Consider the following 20298-nt stretch of genomic DNA (forward strand, 5'->3'; position numbering starts at 1 on the left):
TACAACCATAAGGCCTATTGACATCTTCCTTCATTTTAACTTTAATACTGGCAAAATAATTAAATCCTAACTTTTTATGAATTTGGTCTTCAAGAATTTTCCATGTTATAGAATGGAAAACCAGAATGTATTAGAATAGATTTTGAAATAGAATACATAAAGAATGTATTAAAAAAAACCCACAAGTGTTTTGAACATTAACACCCAATGATCAAACTTCCAGGATTTCATCTCATCTCTTCAGAGAATCTCAAATCCTACCACACTGTCTACAGGAAAAAGTCTCCAGCCTAAAGCTGCACTGAAATCTCAAGAATCAGGGTCCCAGATGTCTTCTTGTGAGGTGCTTGTAACATCTTACGGTTTCTGACACCTTCAGATGCTTTGCCGAGGATAAATGCATTTTTAGGATTCTACAAGCTGTGCAGTATATACAATCCTCCCCTTTTGTAAAGAAATATTTTCTGTATTGTCAAGCCTACAAAAGTATTTTTATTTCTAGTAATAACTGACCTTTTCTTGTTTGCATCTTACTCTCCAATTTCACCATGCCCACTGCTTACCAAGGTTGCACTTCAGCCAGACCTGAAAAGAGATTGTTCTTCCTATCTCTGTGTGAAGGAAGCCAAGCTCCAGAGAGAAGGAGATGACTTTCTTCTGTCCTCATGACTCAGCATCCTCTAAATGCCAGCAGAAAAACATACCCCATTGGTATGCAGGAAAAACATAACAAGGGGTCATTTTTCCCAGTCAGGTTTCACAGAAAACTTTACCATTCAGCATTTATGGGAAAAAAAAGGTCTATTTTTTCTGCATCTCAGTTCTTCCCAAGACCTTTAACTGCAGCAGTCATCACCTGCAGTCCACTCACTCTTTCTCCATGGCTGGCTGAGGCAAAGAGAAAAAAGAATGTCTCAGCCCAGTTCCAACTCTTCAGTGCAAGCAGGAACACCCACCAGAGTCCCATCTCTCATCCCCAAATTCCCTGTACAAACCCACTGCTCTTCCTCCCCTGACCATGCCTTGCAGTGTGGATACCTTGAGTCCCTCACTGCATCCATTCCATCTGGGGAAGACTCCAGTGTGACCATGCCCTGTCTCTACCCAAACCCCTCCTGGTCTCTGCTCAGAGCCCCCCCATGCTGAACAGCCACTCACACCCCTCAGGACCAGGGGAGGAGCTGCAGGAAGCCACAGCCACATCTTCTTGCTTTCACAGCCTTTCAGCTGCCTCCTCCAGTGCCCTTGGCATGGATGGCCATGGGATGCCACACACTGCTAGGTACAGAGCTGGCTGCATGCTCCCAAAAATCACAGCTGGCAGAAGTCACCACAGTCATCACACTCATGGTGAAGATGTCTTCTGATACAGTTTGGGAAAGATCTGGGCAATTTAGAAGAGTAGAGGGAAGGACAGGGGTTGATTAGCAAAGTCTCACAGGTATTTTCCATGGCATTCCCTTCAGAGTTTGCTGGAACATAGTATTAAAAATGGGTGCTTGTTTTTGTCTTTCACATATTCTGTACTTCTAGGACACAAGTAGTTATATGAAAATTATTTTGATTAAATTCTGATTCTGTGCGAAGAAACAGATCTCAATTTAAGAAACAGGTCCTATAATGACAGACCCCTGAAAGAACTAGCTGTTTTATTTTACTGAAACCTTTTGAATATCAAGCTGAAAACATTATAAAAGAATGTACTCCAGTATTTTAAGGATTTCTGAGGCTTATAAATTTTCCTTTAATCTATAATTAAGAGAGCTCCTTCTTAAACTTAGTCAGAAGTCTATTCCAAATAGCTATTTTAAGAGCTACCTAGTATTAGGGAAGAGAAAAGCAATTCAATGAATGTGTCACTGTTACAGAAAACTGCTGTATCACGCTTATATTTCATTAAATAGCAGACTTTGGAAGATGAGAAATTAGCAGTTTCAATCATGACCACCTTTGCACCATGCACTAGAAATGCCCAAACTTATAGAGGCAGTAAAAGGGGATCTTCTCAGCCTTAAAATGACATGTAGAATTATTAAATTACTATGCTACTAGTTCAAGAGTTAAAAAACATTATTTAAGGGAGAAGAAATCGTAGTTTCCTCGGGGCAGTAATCTAAATGACTGAAATTGCTGCATCTCAAGTAAAACTGCTTAAGTACAACTTTTTCACTTAATTACAATTTTTTTTAAAGCATTCTGCTAGTGACTACTGCTAACAAGAAAAGACATGGTGATTAAACGTTTCATGTCCTTTAATAGCTAATCTGAAGTGCTAATGAGCGTTCAAAACATAACAGAACTGTCAATTGTTACAAAGCTTCTCACTACACAGTGGAGCAATGAATAAATTTGACTCTTTTGCTTGGCTTGAGTCAGAATCAGAACCTCCCAGACCTGCTGGGTTAAGCACTGGTGACACAGAGTGACTCCCTTTAGGACTGTCTTCCTCCTGCCTTACCAGGTGCCTTGGCTCACACCCACCTGCTGGGAAGGCTCTTGCTTCCCCCTGCCCCGCACAGTCCAAGGGCAGTCACCAATTTCAGAACCTAACTCGAATAAAACCACAATATTACCCCTACTACCCTCCCTCTGCCTTCTACACACATCAACCAACCTGTAAGAATTCTCCTTGTTAACTCTGAGACTTTCTCACTCCCTTTCCTTGCATGCAGGCTGGCACCTTCCCCCCGCTGAGCACATCAATAACCCCGAACACTGCAGGGAGGCTCAGGGCTGTGGCAAGAGATGTCCCCCTGGCCAGCACCAGAGCCACCTCCAGGAGTGACCCTGCTACCCCCACCTTGCTCCCACATCAGCACCTCAGTGTCCACACTAATAATGCCAAAGGCACACCTAGAAGGACCTTCTTTTAGTCATTCTTCCAAGAGTATGAAAGCATCTCCACCTGCCCTTCCCTGTAATCCACCTTTGGCCTATGGTAAATGCCATAAGCATTTGTCATAATATTTTACCATTAGGAAATAAAGCAAGAAAATTGGTGTATCCTTTATATGTTGCATTGATAACTTTTTGTTTTCTGTAATTTCTATGTCATGATGCTTTTCCTACCAGTGTTGGTATCTTAGTATCATAATTTCTTTTATGCAAACTCAGAACAGAAACAGTTTAGTCTCAAACTGTAAGATAATGTAATTTCAAATTTTCCTTGAGAAAGTCCATAAATACCCATTAAAATGTTCCCTTAAAAAAAATCTCAAATACTAGTACAAATAACAGCTAGATCTTACCAGAATGTCAGCATTTACTATCATTACTAATAGTAAGCACTCTTGAGGACCTCAGCTGATATTTTGAGCTTCTTTTAACACATGAACATACTGTACAGACTCACCACATTATCTGGTACACTAACTTCTCTTCAGAGCACTTTTAAAAATCCTTGCAGTCCTATTACAGTCACAACTGGTGACTTACAGGGCAGTGTGTACAGAAGCCTCATTTGCCCTTAAAATAAATAGGATACAGAGTCAGCATAGAGCCACTGCAACACCATGTACCAGGACTTTGTCACAGCTCTGGTATTTCTCATAAAGCTTCAAGGAACCTCTGAACTAGGTTTTCATTATATATTTGCTTATTTCCATCAACACAAACTTGTCCTCCAGAGTCTCACTTATCAATGTAACAGTAATATGTGCTGTGTGAGATCAAACCAGACCTATAAGTTATGCCAGGCAGGAATTTTATACTGAAGGCTTTCCTGTTGCTTAAAATAATCAGATAATATATATAACACAAAAAATTTGCAGTACCTTTTTTTCTATCCGTTCATACATTGCCTTTCTCTTTTTACATGTGACAAACTAAGCTATACAGGGCCTACATCTTACAGAGCCCAAGACAAGAGTCACCCATTCAGCTGGCACCAGGCCTCTTCCAACATACTGGGTTATGAATTACAAACATCTCCTCTCTCCTACATTCAGTCAGAATAAAGGTGAACCAGATAGCAAAATGTGATGGCTTCTACTGCTCAGTCAGAAGTATGAGAAATTACCACTGGGTGACCAGATCTCTTCTTCCAAATAACCTACACAATTATTTACTTCACCTTGTCTGGTGCCATTCAGGCTGCAACATCATCTTCACTCAGGGATGAAGAGAGCTGCTTAAGTCCACCCCATCCCTTACTCTTGGGCAGGTGGGGGTGGTTGGTCTTAATTTTTATGACTCCTGTACTTACAGAAAGAATGTGAAAATTTTAAGCCACTTATAATGACTTTTTTTACTTTTCAGTGTGCTAAAGAATCTGCATCATCATGACCACCAAAAACCTTTTCAAGGGACTGCTTGACAGCAGGGACAAAAGTAATGAGGTTGTTAATCCTCAATCCACCCCACAGCTTTTGGCAGAAGACAGGATGAAAAGTATGGTTTGTTTAGGAGGTGGCTCAGTCTTCCCAGGTGGGTGAAGCTCCTCAGACCTCCAGTCTCAAATCAGGAGTGACAAGCAGCACAGCAGTCTTTGAGTCCCACCTGTGCAAGCTCAGATTGGTGTGGAAAAATTGAGAGCTCTGCAATGAGGATACCTCAGAACAAACATGCAATGCCTCAAGTAACTTGAAAGACATCGGCCACCTAAGAAAGAATAGACAACCCTGCCTCTTCACTAAAAAAGAGCATTTTTCCTTTTAAAAAGGTTACTAGAAAAGGATTATGGCCTTGTAACCATTTCTTTATTTGAAACACATTCCCAAGCTTCATGTATCAAACAAAAGGTCACTCGGCTTAGTCTCCACATAAGGCAGAGGCATTCACACAGACAGAACAAACCATAAACAGGACTGAAAATGTTTTCCGTGTTAATGATTAACAAAACTTTGCATTTGCCAGTATTTAAAACACCTTATTATTTCTAAGTTATACAAGTCTGAGACAGCAGCATCCCACAAAACTAATATCAACAAGAAATTAATCTGTCAAAGTGCAAACAATTTCTGCCTAACAAAGAGGATACATGGCAAGTAATATAACAGTGGTTTTAATTAGCTGGGCATATAAAGCTGTTACAAGACAAATTTCTTTCATTAAAAAAAGCAGACAGCCAGTTAGAAATGCTTCAGTGCACCAAAACTGAAGATGACATAAGACAATAAACCTTCTCCCTCCCCTGCAGCAATGAGGAACCAGAGCAGTATTCCCAAGTAGCAGGTGATGAGCAGCCCCTTCTCCTGCTACTGCAATACTGGTAACTCCCCAGAAATGCCAGCAATAAAATGGGTCCAGCAGCACAGAAAAAAAAAAAATAGTAGTAAAAATGACCATTTTCTATAATTTTTCAGACACTTGGGCTAAGATTTTCATGCAAAATTAATTGTAGGATATTCTAAGTCCCTCCAGTATTGAGTACCAATGTTTTGTGCATTGGCCAAAAATGGTGGCATGGTACCCACAGCATATTGGGTATACACTATTTTATCATGTAAAAAAAGTGACTATGAATATGTGTGTATGCATAATAGACCTTTTTTGGTGCACTCCACTTAAGGGACTCTGCTTTCCACATCATACAACTGCATTCCAACATAAGGTCCCCATCTTCTTCGCTGCTTTGGGCTGGAGGTGCAACCCAAAGAAGGGCTGTGCCAGCTGCTCCTTTTCCCAAAAGCACCAGGGGCAACATCAAAACCATCAGCAGAAAGCCACTGCACATATTATCAGCAGAAGATTTAGTCTACCCAGGCCCAAGGAGAAAGACTCAGGCGCTTGAAGACAGAAATTAGATGCCTGAATTTAAGATCACAGGGCATGATTGCAGGCAGTTTTGTCTGATCAAATTAGGATGCAGACAGACACATCCTTGCCTCCAGATCCTGTTGCTGCCAATGCCACCCTGGGCACACCAGCCAGGATGCTCAAGGCATTTAAGAGCACAGGGAACCTTAAGCTCCCAGCCCTTGCACCCATGATTATTAGAAGATTCTGGGTAAAACGAAGAACAAAATATAGACAGTCCTGGGAGCAAAGCTGGAAATCCAAGACACATCCTTGTAGCTAAATGGAGAATCACTGGACAGCAGTTTCTTATTTCTTAAAGTGGTTTTGTGAACAGAGATTTCAAGATATTGCATGAATGCTGGATTGTTCCACTTCAATTCAAAACAAGCCATTGTTCTGTGATGGGAAACTGGTTTCTGAAAAGACAAATATCCCTTCTTGCTTGTTTCATTAAACTGGTAAAATAAAATTTAATTCAAATTAAGAAAACTCATATTCAAACGGCTCCACTGGAGAAAAACAATTGATATTTATGTGCTGTTGCCACTTTGCACTCATTACAGGGGCTAATGTTTTGCAAGACACATCTCTTAAACCTCCCTAAGCTTATTATTTACTATCTCCTGACAAGCATGACTTCATTTCATGAGCTGGCACACATCCCATTGTGAGAATCTAATCTTTAATAACATATCCTAATTAAATATGCACATTTAATGCAGAAACCAATAGCTAAAATTCAGAACAAAACAAAAAACATTCATTTGACTAAACAAAGGAATTGGATTAGAGTGCACAGAACAAACTCTAAATATTAAGTCACATATGTCACAGCAAAAAGTCATTAAGGGAAGGGGAAAAAAAGGGTAGAAAAATCCCAAAAAAACCAATCAGGCAGACAATTCTTTATACCTGACCGTATCCAACCTCTCTGAATTCCTAGCTAGCTTACTCCCCATCTGTCATATGATAATAACATTGAAAGAAGCACATTTAAGAACTCATCAAAAGTTCAAGCCAATTGTTCTTAGTGTCTTTGATCACCCTTAAGAAGGGCGTGCTCTTCTACAGAAGCTACAAGGATTTATTCTTCTCAACACTGGCATAATTTCACCAGTAAACTATTTATTGTTTTGAGCAGTTCCACAGGAACAAAAAAATTCTAAAATAGTGAGTGTCAAACATAAACAAAACAAAACCAGAGCAAACAAACAAAAATTTAAAAAATCATCTCTTGATATTTAAACACCAAAATCACACCACCAAAAAGCTACTTCTATGCCCATTTCTGAATTATTGTAAACAAGAAGCCACTTTCCTTCTAGTGAGTACAGGCCTAACATTTGACATTACTGAGATACTTTGAACTCAAAAACTTTGTTTGTGACCTGCTATAACATTTTCAAAGACTCTATCAAAAGAAAATTACACACATTTGTAACTTTATCAAACTTTTTACCATTGATTGAGACTAAATCCCAACACACATCAATCTTTGCCTTCAGAGGTCTCACTGTAATTTTTGAAGTTTGATTCAGTAAGATTTATCAAAACAGTATTCTGCAGGAAACTCCTTATAGTATTTGAGAGCATGAAACAAGAGGAGAAAGGCTTAGGGTTTACATTTTTAATTCTTAGGATTTACAATTTTAATTCTTAGGATAAATACAAGTCAATTACCTACACCACATTGCTGAACACAAACAAAGCTAGGAAATCTAATGAAATGACAATATTACAGTTTTTAGGTCTTATTTCATTCTGCCTGACTTCGTACATGCACAAATGAAGAGTTATAAGATGTTCATTTTCCCTTTGAATCTAAAATGTCACCATTCCCACCACAGACTACAATATATTGTCAACTGGAAACAAAATGTTTTGTAAAGTAAAGGTCTTCTAAATATTTTTAGTAACAGAGTGGCAGCAAAGTTTGTATTCAGGTTTACCTTCTCTTGAACTAGAAAACAAACTTTAATTCATTTTTTGGGTTTTTGAAGGGACCTGTCACATATTGAACTTCTATTTTCAGTTATCCTATTAAACAGAGCACTCATTCCTCTAAAGAGCAATTTGCTCATCTCTACAGAGGTGAAAAGCATTCAGGACATGCTGTTCTGCAGACTCAAGCCTCTGTCCCACCATCACAGCAGCTGGATGCCCAGGCAGCCACCTACAGCACACCACTGCATCCCACTTTGGAAGGCAATGGTGTCAGGAACACCCACGAAACCTCGGTAACACAGGCAGGCATTATTTGCCCAGTCTGTTTAGGTTCACTCATTCAGAGCTCATTAGCATTAGTTACCTCCAGTTCATAATTTGATGTTCAGCACAGCTTACAGTGAGCTCCACAACAACAGATAAGATGCAAGAGAGAAACTAGACGATGCCCAAATAAGTAACAGGAAAGGGTTTTACTGTCCAAGACAGATCAACCAAAATACTGGTGAGCTCCTTGTAAGCTAACTTGGTAGAATTTTAGTAACTGAAAAGAAACTACCTTTAGACCTCTGCAACAAATTTAATCTTTTGTTCATCTAGCAAATACTATCCAATACATGGGATTTCCACAGAAAAGTAGTTTTTGTTTTGCTGTTTTTCAAGACCTTGGACTGGTAAATGGTCAAGACCATTTTCTAATATTGACATTTCCATAAGGGAATTGGGGGCCAAGAAAATGGTGCCAGAATGCTTTCAAGAGTGCCCAGCAATAGGACAAGAAGCAATGCCCATAAACTAAAATACAGGAAGTTCCACCTTAACATGAGGAAAAACTTCTTTACATTGAGGGTGGCAGAGCACTGGAACAGGCTGCCCAGGGAAGTTGTGGAGTACCCCTCTCTGGAGGCATCCAAAACCCAGGTGGACACATTCCCATGTCACCTGCTCCAGGGGACCCTTCCTTGGCAGGGGGGTTGGACAGGATTATCTCCAGAGGCCCCTGCCAACCCCACAATTCTATGATTCTGTGAGATGGCTACCACTTCTTCACTGCCACTAATATTCAGCTGTCCTATTCAAGCCAAGGTACATCAGGAATGCCAAAACCAATTTATGAAAAAAAAACCTCACAAGAACAACAACAAAAAACACATCCAAAATAATCCTATCAAATCAACAAGAAAACATGGTAATCATAGGAAATACAGAAACTTCATGATTACACATACATTATGCTTTCCATACTTGCAAACAGTAGCTTCACCGTAACTCATTAGACATCCAAATGTTCTCTCAGTAATGAAGTCTGCTAAAGCATTCATAATTAAGACAGTACTTTGAAGGCTATGAACTATCCAGTTCTTTTTGAAAATGAGTTTACTTGCTCTCGAGGAGTCCTGTCATAGACCTGTCTTATTTTTCTAATGATAATCTGTCCTATGTCCTTCAAAAGTTCAGATTGACACCTATATGGAATTTTTTATGTGCAATGATTACACTTCCAGACTGAAACTCTGTCAAATCCACATGCAGAGCATGACAAACTATTCACACTACACTGTGCTCTTCGACTCAGTTATCAGAACTCCTTTTGACCCCAGACTGCATTAAACAGCTAAGATCCAGGCAGTTTAAAACATACAATGAAATAATGACTGAAGCAACAAAAACTACATCTGCTTTTGAAGTCCAGCATCCAACAGTGAACTTACAGACTGCTGGTATTTTCAAGCGGACTTGTGGGGCACAATACTCAACACTACATCAAAAAACATTAAAAGAAATTTAAGAAATATTAAGCCTCCATGTTCTAGGTTAAACTAGCATATACTTTTATTTGAAAATATTTGAAGACTGCAACATTTGAAATAATTAACACCTCTAGAAAAGTAGTAAGGACCATTCTGTCATCCTGCATTTACAGAAAATTTTGGAAACAAGTGGAAGTGGACTATCAAAATAAAAACAGGCTATTACATTTGGTTTGGGTCCTTTTCATATTAGCTCTAATAAAATGAAGTCTACCAAAAGCAGCCATTCTTGATCTCTGAAGAGAAATGAAGACAAAAGGCAGATGGCTCTATCCATGATGATAAAGCAACAATAAACAAGACAGTCAGAGGTCAGTCAATGCTGAACACTCAAGAAGGTACTTTTTGGATATCTCACAAAAAAGTCTCCAGTTACACTTCACTCACACTAAGCAAGAAGAAAATTGTTACTTTTTTGGTGTTTAAAAAATGCACACCAAGCTGGACAAGTGCAGGTTTACAACTGTTCAGTGTACACAACCAATGATTTTTTTTTAGAGAGCAAGATCTACTCTGTGTTCAACAGATCCCTCTATCAATGTTTCTTCAAACAGAAAAATCTGAAACAAAACAAGGACAAGAACAGCCCTGAACCTTGCAAATCAAACTATCAATTACACAAAAGGAACCAACAAAACTATAAAGCAATTAAAGAAAGTAAGGCAGGCACATGTCAGTAATGGATATTGATGAGGGGAATCCAGTTACAAAGATTTTAATTATTAACATGGAACTTAATTAGCATGCTGCAGCTTACTCTCCCACTGCTATGAAACAAGCCTTCAGCAACCACACCTGGTCAAGATTTCAGACTGGCATCTCACTCAAATGACTAAGTTCTCTTGTCATTCCCATGAAGGGTTTCAGTGTTGACTCAGAGGGAAGAATGCCACCTAGTGAATTACTTGGACAACACTGGCACATCCCACCTATATTTACCTGGCCTCAATACACAGAGGAAGGACTTCTTCACCTTCTTATTGATGTGAAGATTACCAGGAGAGAAAGGAGATAAAGAAGGAAGAGAAAACAGGGGGAAAAAGCATATTTAAAAATAGGTCATTTATAGCTGTAGCTACTGGCAACTGGTGGATCTGGCCAAACTAAAAATAAATACTACATTTTAACAAAACCAGTAATGTTATCAGCTTCTTTACAGCTGACAATCATTGCCTGTGGGAGGAAAGAGCCCTTTAGAGGTGATCTTGCCAGCTGCTCAGCTCTATAACATGGGTATGCTCATCCTTCCAAACACAAGAGGCCAGGAGAGGTCCCAGCATTACCCACGCTCATGGACAACGTCAGCTGCTGCCCCAACACTCCTCCAGATTATTTTGGCCAGCTCACACAGGGATATATCATTCCACCAGTGCTACTAGACCCCGTGGCACAGGCATGGCCCCATCAGCAATATCAGCTCTTTGAAAATGGCTCTGCAGCTCTGCTGGACACCCTCTGACCACCCACAACCCACCCCAGTAAAATCCTAGCAGAGGAGTCACCACAGCATCCACAAAGCACAGCTCAACATCACCAAATATAGACCCTGTTCCAGTTTAATCGATGGATGCTTGAGGCTGATGCGAGTCCTAAACCATTTATTTTAAAAGCTACTTGAACCTTCAATTTAAAGGTACAAATAATTCTCATCAACATTTCTCCCTCTTCTTCACACAACAGAAAAAGGCATCAATACAAAAGTACAGCACTTTGTAACTGACTATATTAAAATAATACACTTAAGCTGAATATAGTTTAATTAAGGCTTACTCTGGTGCACTCCTATATTAATTAATAGTTTACTTGGAAATTCCCACCATATGGTACCGCAGCAGATGTTAATCATGTAAAGCCAAACACTTTGAAATTACTGTTCTAGCCACTTCATCTGAGGTACCAAGTGCCCTAAATTTCTACTTAAAGGATAAGCTGGAAATGCCAAACATCCTACAAGATGGCATCGACAGCTATTTTCTTAAAGATAATATTATCTGGCAGATAAGTAGCACAAAATGGAGTAGATTTTTAAGCCTCCAGTACTATAAAATCATTAGCTATAGACAGTGCTGGACTCCCTTTGCATAAGAAAAATGCCTGCATGGAAAACCTAGAGGAAAAACTTATTTTGTCTCCCAGATATCTGCTAAAACCCCTACACACGGAGGGCAAAAATGCATATATGAGAGGATGTGCACCAAGCATTCCAGATCTTGGCTGCCTCAGACCCTTGGATCTGTGTCTTCCAGCCCTTCATCCTCCAAGTGCAAGAAAGGAACATCATGAGGAGCAGTTCATGCTTGCTCTTGAACAGTCAGCTATATTAAATTGAAGAGGAACTGCCCTGCTAGGCCTGTCTCATAACAGGAAATTGCCAATGCTCTGAGCAGATTCGTGTGGCAGTAGATTTCTTATAATATGAGCCTAATATTGGGCCCCCAAAATTTTTTTTCTGAAAATTCATCTCCATCTCCTCACTTCATCTTTTAGAGCAAGCAAATGCTTTTGAAAAGCTGGAAGAGATCAGTGAAGAAAATGTGATATTTCAGAATCTCCCAACATGGTTTCCCGACAGGATTTTTTAGCAAGATATTTGGGGACTTATTCTTCAGCATTTGTCTTGGTAACTATTCAGCTTCTGAACTGAGTACTTTAAAGTACTCATAAAGAAAATAATTTAAGCAGTAAGTGTGAAAGCACAGTTTTGCTTTATTTGGATCTAAAAATCTAAAGTTGTTATCCTGATGAAAGTAAGTGCTTGCTACAGGTGATCCTCTGTGCAGTTATGATTTAATGAGGATATTGTAACTTCTTGGAAAAAAAAAAGCAGTTACACAGAATGGAAGCCTTGAAGAATTAGTTCTCTCTCCTTGTTGCACACCTTTGACAGGGAGAAATTTCTCAGGAAACAGCTTTTCCTTGTTACTCTGGAATATGGTAACAAATATTACTACTTGACTCTGGGAAATACAGTAAAATCAAAAGCTACAGCAACTTAACTGAGATTAAATGGTTATCTACACTTCTGCAGATCAGACAGAAAGGCTAGACCATTTGTCAATTTGGGGTTTAAAAGATAAAACTGCCTGGGTTATTATTGTTAGAGTGCTTAAAGACAACTACTTGCAAAGATTCTAAAAATACATCTATATATATATTTCAATCCTCTCATCTGAAAAGTGATCTGGTTTATATTGCTGCCTTGCAAAATTCTTGACATCCTTTAACCAGAAAAGGCATTTGTAAATTGCTTGGTTTAATACTGCATTGTGCAAATAAATTGGAAGAAGATCAAAATACAGAGCTTTACCAAACTGTTGCAAAAAAACCACTTGAGAAAACATATTGTGAGGCCATATTTAAACTAACAGATGTTTCAGAAATAGAACAATATGTTCAAACAAAATAAAGGTGTAAATGGGCAGTGCTAAAAGAGCTTCACAACTAAGCACATCAATTTCAGTAGCGATTGAAATGACCTCATCTAAGAAAGCTCCCTCCTAAAAAAATCATAAATTTAGAAATGAATTCTGATGTTATGCTTAAAATTTGGCTGCATGAATTATTTGCAGAGTGGCTGCTTATGTAACATCGCCTTTGCTATGGCAACACCCGGCTGTTAGGCTTTGACACATCCCAGTTGCAATTGCAGTTTCATTTTCTGCTGATAAACAATGGCAGGAGAGGTTTTCTAATCACTAACAAAGATGCTCTAAAACATTTCATCGTGATTGATGTGGTGGCCATTGATACTGCTAAAACTCCTCGTGTCAGAAGGCCAAGCAAAAAGTGAGAGATCCACAGGAAAAATAAACAAACTAGAGAGAGAGAGATCTTCCAGCTCTGCTTTCAATCCATTTTTAAAGCTGGAATCCTTTTAAACTAAAGTTTAGAATAGGGCAGTTTGACTCCTGAGTACCTGTCTTTGTATAAACTCCCTCCTCCAAAAAGTCCCCCACTTTGTGAGACTAAAATTCTTGCTACTTTCTTACAAAGTAACTATGCATAAATTAAAGAGGTTGTGCGCTCATCAAAATTAAACTCTAGCTATGGCATTATTTCATATTTTTGTACAGTTTTTTTTGCTAGGCATTACAGTAAAAGCCATAAATCCATTTAATAGCATCACTTCAAAGGTAATGGAGTACTACGTGTACCCTCCAATACTGTAAAATTTTAGTTTACTTTACACTGGAAAAAGAAAATAATGGTTTAATGCTGACAAACTGTAAAATGCCTGATCTATTCCACATATGGCACTTAGCAATGACTATTAAGTTGATGACTATTCTGAAACTCGTCAGTCACCTACACACACTTGACAAGGAATCGAAGTTTCAGAATCCAAGTGTTTTTCATATCCTCATCCAGCTTTTTTTTTTCCCTGAGAAACCTCAGCCTTTTCAATATTATTTCCAATAGTCAGAATTTTTAAGGGCCCTGCCAAAATCAATGTGAAGCAGCATAAGAAAGAAGTTTTAACTTAATAGACGACTAGAGGAAAAACTAGAAATTATGGACAAAATTGAAAGCCCTAAATAAGGCGCATACATTTGTGGAAGCACACCTCCTCTTTACCATAAAGTAGGTGCTCACATGCCTTTGTAACACTGCTGTCCATCCTACCCTCCAGAAAATCCTTCCCCCTAAACTCAGTCCATGTGAGTCTTTAGAGAAAGCCATGGCCAAAAATGAGGTTGGTCTGATAGTGACCCTGAACGCAGGACTCACCCTTACTTTTTTTAAGGCCTAAAGTGATTTGTTAGATCCCAGTGCTGTGAGAGAATTTGTGACCTCACTGATGAGCTTCCCCGTTGCTAACTGATGGTTCAGGAACTGCAGCAGAACCTGGGTGCTGCCAAAGCAGTCCTAGGGCTCTGCATATGCACGAACAGGAGTGGGAGGATCCCCATAGCAATACTTTTTTAAAACCATCATTAAGTACTGGAGTATTTAGTGTCAGAGTATTCCCACAAACTGTTGCATTTTCTTGAAGAATAACATATAATTCCCACTACACCAAGTGCAGCAGAGTTGTTGGCAGCCTGTGATGACTCTGCAAACACACATGCCACTGAAAATGGACATGAACTTCAGCACACAAACAGTAGACAGAAACAGTTCTCAAACCCATGCAATATTCAATCATAGAGATGGGGAACTTTTGAACTCTGCTTTCACTTTGCTAGCACATTCATATTTCTGCTTCTCTCCCCCTAGTCCTTCTCAATATCTACATCCTTCTAAACCCTGGTAGGGTAGACTTTATAGAGGATAAAAGCTCCTACTCCTTAGCATTAGCTGCCTTTAAAGGCAACCCCATGCTTCAGATGTCAGCTTCTTGAGAAAGACTACCATTACAACAGCTTCAGCTATACAAGTTTCGTACAAGCCCTATGAACTATCATTCAGTGAGCAAAAAATAAATATTTAAGCTTTGTTAGATAAAGTAATATCGATTTTTGTTTTCAGGTGGACTGCCTTTTGGAACAGATTCTGCCATTGAGAGATTGGTACTGAATTAAAATTCAAATATTGTTAAAAGCAGCAAGCCCTTATCAAAATATAGCAATCATCAATAATCTCAGACCAAAGAAATTAGATTAGAAGACTAAGTTAAAAACATCCTAATATTTGGTAAGTAACTGAGTGTCTTTAAGTGTTCTCAGAGCCTCAGAAATCTAAAATACATCTGGCATGTTATCCTCCTGAGTGAGTGAAAGCCATGATGCTGGATGGCACTTGCCTTTGTAATGTGTCAACGTCTTGAGACCAGGCAGTGGAATCCACACATGTCCTCCTGAGGGGAGGCAGAGGAGGTGGCTGACACACTTTCATCTCACTGATCCATACAGGATCTTTAAAATTAGTACTAAATATATGAAAAGCACAATAATACATTGTTTGAATCCATTTAAATGCTCATTTTATCCTCCATGTACAATATGCCATCCTGTGGGAGAGATGAGCTAACCCATCTACGCTTTTTCCAGCTCTATGACAGTTACTCTTCTGGGTTCACTTTAAACCCTGGAAAACTCATATGCTGACATAGACTCCCCTCCCTTTGCCCTTTCACTTACAAAGTTTTAACTGGTACTTTGGTCCACAACTTCTTGTTATACACATTTTCACAGTCAAAATTTAGGTAGTTACTTACTTGTATAACCAATTCCAGGTACAACTCTGTAATCAGCAGCACTGGCATTAAGCCATCACAGGGATCCACAGACAATGTGTCTGTCAAGGAATTAAAAACTGACAAGATACTGGAGAAACTGCATTTATTCCATGAATACCCAGTCTTGAGTCTGTTCCCTATACAGACATCCAGCCCACGGACTGGCACTTTCATCTAACCCCTTTGAGTGGATATACTTTCCCCATGTTCATTTCTCACATCTTATAATTTCAGGCCCAATGCTTTATCACTACTCAGAGCAAAATGCCATTGAGGTAACGGTTCTTTTGCCTAAATAAAGAATTCCATATGAGGCCTTTTACTGCAAACGTTCAGGTCATACCAACAAGACCATCACAAAAACACTGAGAACAATAAAATCCAAAGTGTTTCATTTCCCCTTGCTTTCAGATAACTGTAAACAATGTTGAACGATAGGATTTTCCTTTTTCAGGAAAGATTTTGCTTTGAACATCAAGATCTATTTAGAAGAATTTTCTTTACAGAGCTGCTCTGAGCAGGCATATGACATAGCAGGGCATTTACTTCAAGGAAGAGGTTAAAACCAAGTTAAACATTTATAATTCTGTAAAATAACCCCCAGTAAGTCAGCAAAATATTCTCACATCTTGAAGATTAATGTAATTTATGCAAGCCAGACTTGACTGCTGCTAATGCAAAGACCACTACTGCACTCCTTCCAAACTTCTCATGACAGACACATTCATGTTTTACTCATCAGACTTGTCTTGGGTACCTCTTAAAACACAAATAAGCTATTTTGGGGACTTTCAGACACAGAATTTGCTGGAAACAAAGAACTTGAAGCCTTAAGAACGTCTTCATATGGATTTCAATACCAGTGTTTGCAGCACTATACATTATAAGTAAGGAAAACAAAGTTGTTGCAGCAAAGACCGCTCGCTCTTATCCACTACCACCCTTCCTACAAAGTCAGCAAGGTGTGACCCATCAGGCAGGAGCAAACCTGCCCCCAGCTACGGGTCATACTTGTTTCCAGGCTCAGCTTCTGAAACTAGAGTGGTTCCCTAGGCTCTTTGCCTCCAAGAGTGCTAGTCACAGGCAGGTGCTTTAACTCCTTGCACCACCTAAGTGAAAGTTCTCGTGCTACACAGAATACAAAATGAAGAAATGGAAGCATGAAGTAACATATATGCATTCACTCTGTAAAAATGAAAGTCCTCCAGAGAAACAATCAAACATTCAGGCCGGAAAAAAACAGGTTAAACACTAAAAAGCAGGCTTTGTATTCCAGAAAGTGGGCACGACTGCAATAACTGCCTTTTTTTTTAAGTTTACATGATTATTTCTAAAAGATCTGCAGCTCTGAGTGTTAGTCACAGGTTTCTAACTACAAACCCTTATCCAGCAGCACAATTTCTAATGCTACCATTTAGCCTGTTCTTTTCAAATTACGAATTTTATAATAACGTAATACAAAAGCAGAGTATGCAATGCACTTCACCTGTCATTTATGAAAAGCAGTTGATGTATTACATTTTTTAGGTGTTTTAAAAATGCATTATCTACAAATTCATTGTTTTTATGCATTCCCCAAATTATGGGGAAGGTATCTCAGACACTGATTAGAAAAAAAGTCCTACATAATCTTTTCATTCTGAAGTAAAAACGTTGGAAGCTAAATTGCTGTAAAAAACAGTTTGAAGTTGAAAATGGTTTGCTCTTAATACTGATCATCTGTAGCTTCTTCAACTTTTTTATTAATATTTATTAATTTCTCAGGATATGAAGTATTACATAATTCTTTTCAATTATTATTCTACAGAGCGAGAATGCTTCCAAAAGTGCAAAACTATGTATGGTACTAAATACAATTATACTCGCCAGCTATAAATGCCAGGATTGAATAACTGAAAACATATGCTATATGCCTGAAATTTTAAGGATGATGAAACTGTCACATTGGTAGCACACAGCATGTTATAAAGAACTCCCACAATGTAGCAGTTGTTCAAAACTTGCACCCATCCGGTCATTCTATCTTTATAAAAAGATATATAACACTAGATGGTGATTTATTCAAAACACAGCTGCAGCCTAACTTAAAGGTAATACGAAAAACCCCTCCCCACACACACTCAAAAACTACACAACAAAATACCTTCTCACATTACAGCATTAAAGCCATGTCAGAATGGCATACACAGAGAACAAAAAAAAAGCGTTTCCAAAAGGTCCAAATTTTATTCCCATCAGAGTTTATTTGAGGGAAGGACAGGTGAGGGAGCGGGAGAAGCGGAGCAGCGGAACCACCACGCTCAGCCCAGAGCCCAGACTGTTCGCGCTCCCTTCGATCACGGATCTTGAAGTGCAGCCCCCGGGGAAGGGAACGGCGACCGGCCCGACGCGCGGAGCCCCCGGCCCGGCCGGAGGAGGCCCCCGGCCGGCACGGCGGCTTCCCGGCAGCGGGGGGAGCCCCGGCACCTCCGAGGGCGCGGACCGACCCCCGACCCCGCCGCCCGCGGAGCCCCCCCGGCCCCTCTTCAGGGGGGAGATCGCAGCCGTGTCTCCCCCGGCCGCCCCCAGCACCGGCGGCTGCCGCACGTTCGGCTGAACTTCCATTCGCGAGGCGTTTCGCGCCGCGCCCGCCGCGGGCAGCCGGACACGCTCCCCGCGTCCCTCGGCGGCTGGGGGGCGGCTCCATCGCCACACCGCGGTCGCCGCCCGGGAGCACCCCGGGCACCCCCGGGTTCAGCCTCGCCTCCGCCCCCAGCCGCCTCCCCAGCTCTACGGACAGCCGCGGACCGCCGGCCGCCGTCCCCGCTCTGAGCCCGGGACAGGGGGGCAGCGCGACCCCCGGCCCCAGCGACGCGGCCCCGACGGCCTCCCGCCTCCCTTCCCAACCCAGCCAAAGCGTGGGGGCAGCCGGCGCTGCCAGGAGGCGGGATCCCGGCGCGGGGGAAGCCGCGGAGCTCCCCGCACCTGCGGGGCGGGGATGGGGGGTGATGGGAGAGGGCACCGCGCGGCCCCGGCAGCGCTCCTCACCTTTCATCCAGTCGACGACCTGGCTCGGCGACCACTTACTGACGGGTTCCATGATGAGGGCCATGGGCGGCTCGGGGGCGCGGGGCTCGGGCGGCCGCCGCTCTCCGGGCGAGGGGCGAGGCTGTGCGGGGCGGAGGGACCGCGCTGCCCGGAATCCCGGCGGCGGGAGGAGAGAGCCGCTCTATCCCCGCTTGCCTTCGCTCCGCTCGCTCGTTCGCCGCCTCTGTGCCTCTCTGGGGATTTCAGTTCATGTTGCCGGCTCGGCGAGGAGGGGGAGGAGGAGGAGGAGGAGGAAGGGGGAGAAGGGGGCGGCACACTCCGACGCCTCCCGCCCCCGCCAACCCGCGGGCAGCGGCGGCGGCTCCCGGCCCCGCCGAGAGGTCGGTCCTTGGCGGCGGCGAGCGGGGCACGGGCTCGACTCTGCCCGCTCTCGTGCCCAGCGGCTCCCGCGGCTCTCCGCGGCCGGGGCTGCCGCGCCGGTGTCTTTTTCTCCTGGCGGAAATGACGAGGCGGCTCCTGCCACCCGAAAATATCTCCAAGTGAAATGGGAAGCGACACCCGACGGCCGCCCGGGGCGGGGGGAGGGGAGGGAGCCGGGATGACTCGCAAGGTGCCGCCGCCGGCGGGAGGGGGGTCTGGGGCGGCGGCAGCAGCGCCGAGCACCTGCTCCCGGCGGGCCGGGCAGCGGGGGAACGCAGCCAGCGGCACCGGGCTGGCGCTTGGAGTGTGGGTTTGTTGGATTTTATTTTCCCTGAATTAAGCATCGCTGCGTGGGCGGGAAAAGTAATTTTTTTCTCTCTCTTTTTTTTGAGAGAGTGAAGCCCGGCTGTAAAACGGCAATGATGGACGGTGTCGCCGGGCGCTCCGAGGGAGCCGTGCCAGCAGCACCGATGCGGTGGCGGCATTTGCCCGCGGTGTGCGGGCAGCGGGGGGAGCCCCGGCAGGGGAGGGAGAGGAGAGGAGCTGCAGCTTGTTTGCCCGCCTCACGCCGAGGGTGCGGTAATGGGGCGAACGGGAGCGAAGTCAGCCCTCAAAAGCGGGGTCGGGCCCCTGCGACCCCGGCATGGAGAGAGCACCGCAGGGTGCTCGTCTGCTCTCCCTGTCCTGCGGGTTGCACCACGAACGTATGGAGGTTGCAGGTGTGAAAATCCACCATCCCTGCAGCGGGTCATCATTGCTGGAGCTGTTAATTTCCTCCTCATTCTGTCTCCCCAGGCTGCATCATCCTGGAAGTTACCCCAAAAAAGGCAATTCTCATGGGCCCTGTGGCGCGGTGTCTTTTGGTAGGAACCCCTCCCAAGTGCACAAGGATTCCTCCTAGGATGGCTGTGGCACCTTTTTCCGGCACCCTTCCTAGGAGCCTCTGCTCTCAGTAGGTGGCATCCCCCTCGGGAGCTCCAGGCAGAGGATAGTGCTAAAGGTTGTTTTCCTGCTGGTAAGTTAGCCAGTGTACGACTTTGCCTGCATTTGCATTCACCCTGCTTCTCCTGCCAAGGCTGAGGCAATGACCACCGTGATGTTCCCTCTGACAGTGTTGGCTGCTGAATGCCAACTGCTGATACTGGCATTTAATATCTGTATGTGAGGAAAAAAGAGGAT

General features: G+C 42.4%; 1 protein-coding gene across 3 annotated transcripts in view; it reads right to left on the reverse strand.

Annotated features, from left to right (window-relative positions):
- The window catches only part of CNKSR2 (connector enhancer of kinase suppressor of Ras 2), a 204684-nt gene extending 185543 nt beyond the window's left edge, over positions 1-19141 (reverse strand). For all 3 annotated transcript variants that reach the window (XM_084201130.1, XM_084201129.1, XM_084201128.1), the window contains exon 1: positions 18700-19141. In XM_084201130.1, coding sequence (XP_084057256.1) covers positions 18700-18763 — 64 coding nt within the window. In that variant the 5' untranslated portion in view covers positions 18764-19141. The remainder of the gene's footprint in view (positions 1-18699) is intronic.
- Between the last annotated feature and the right edge of the window lie 1157 nt (positions 19142-20298).

Source organism: Fringilla coelebs (genome assembly GCF_963513975.1).
Source record: "Fringilla coelebs genome assembly, chromosome: 2".
NCBI classification, from domain to species: Eukaryota; Metazoa; Chordata; class Aves; order Passeriformes; family Fringillidae; genus Fringilla; species Fringilla coelebs.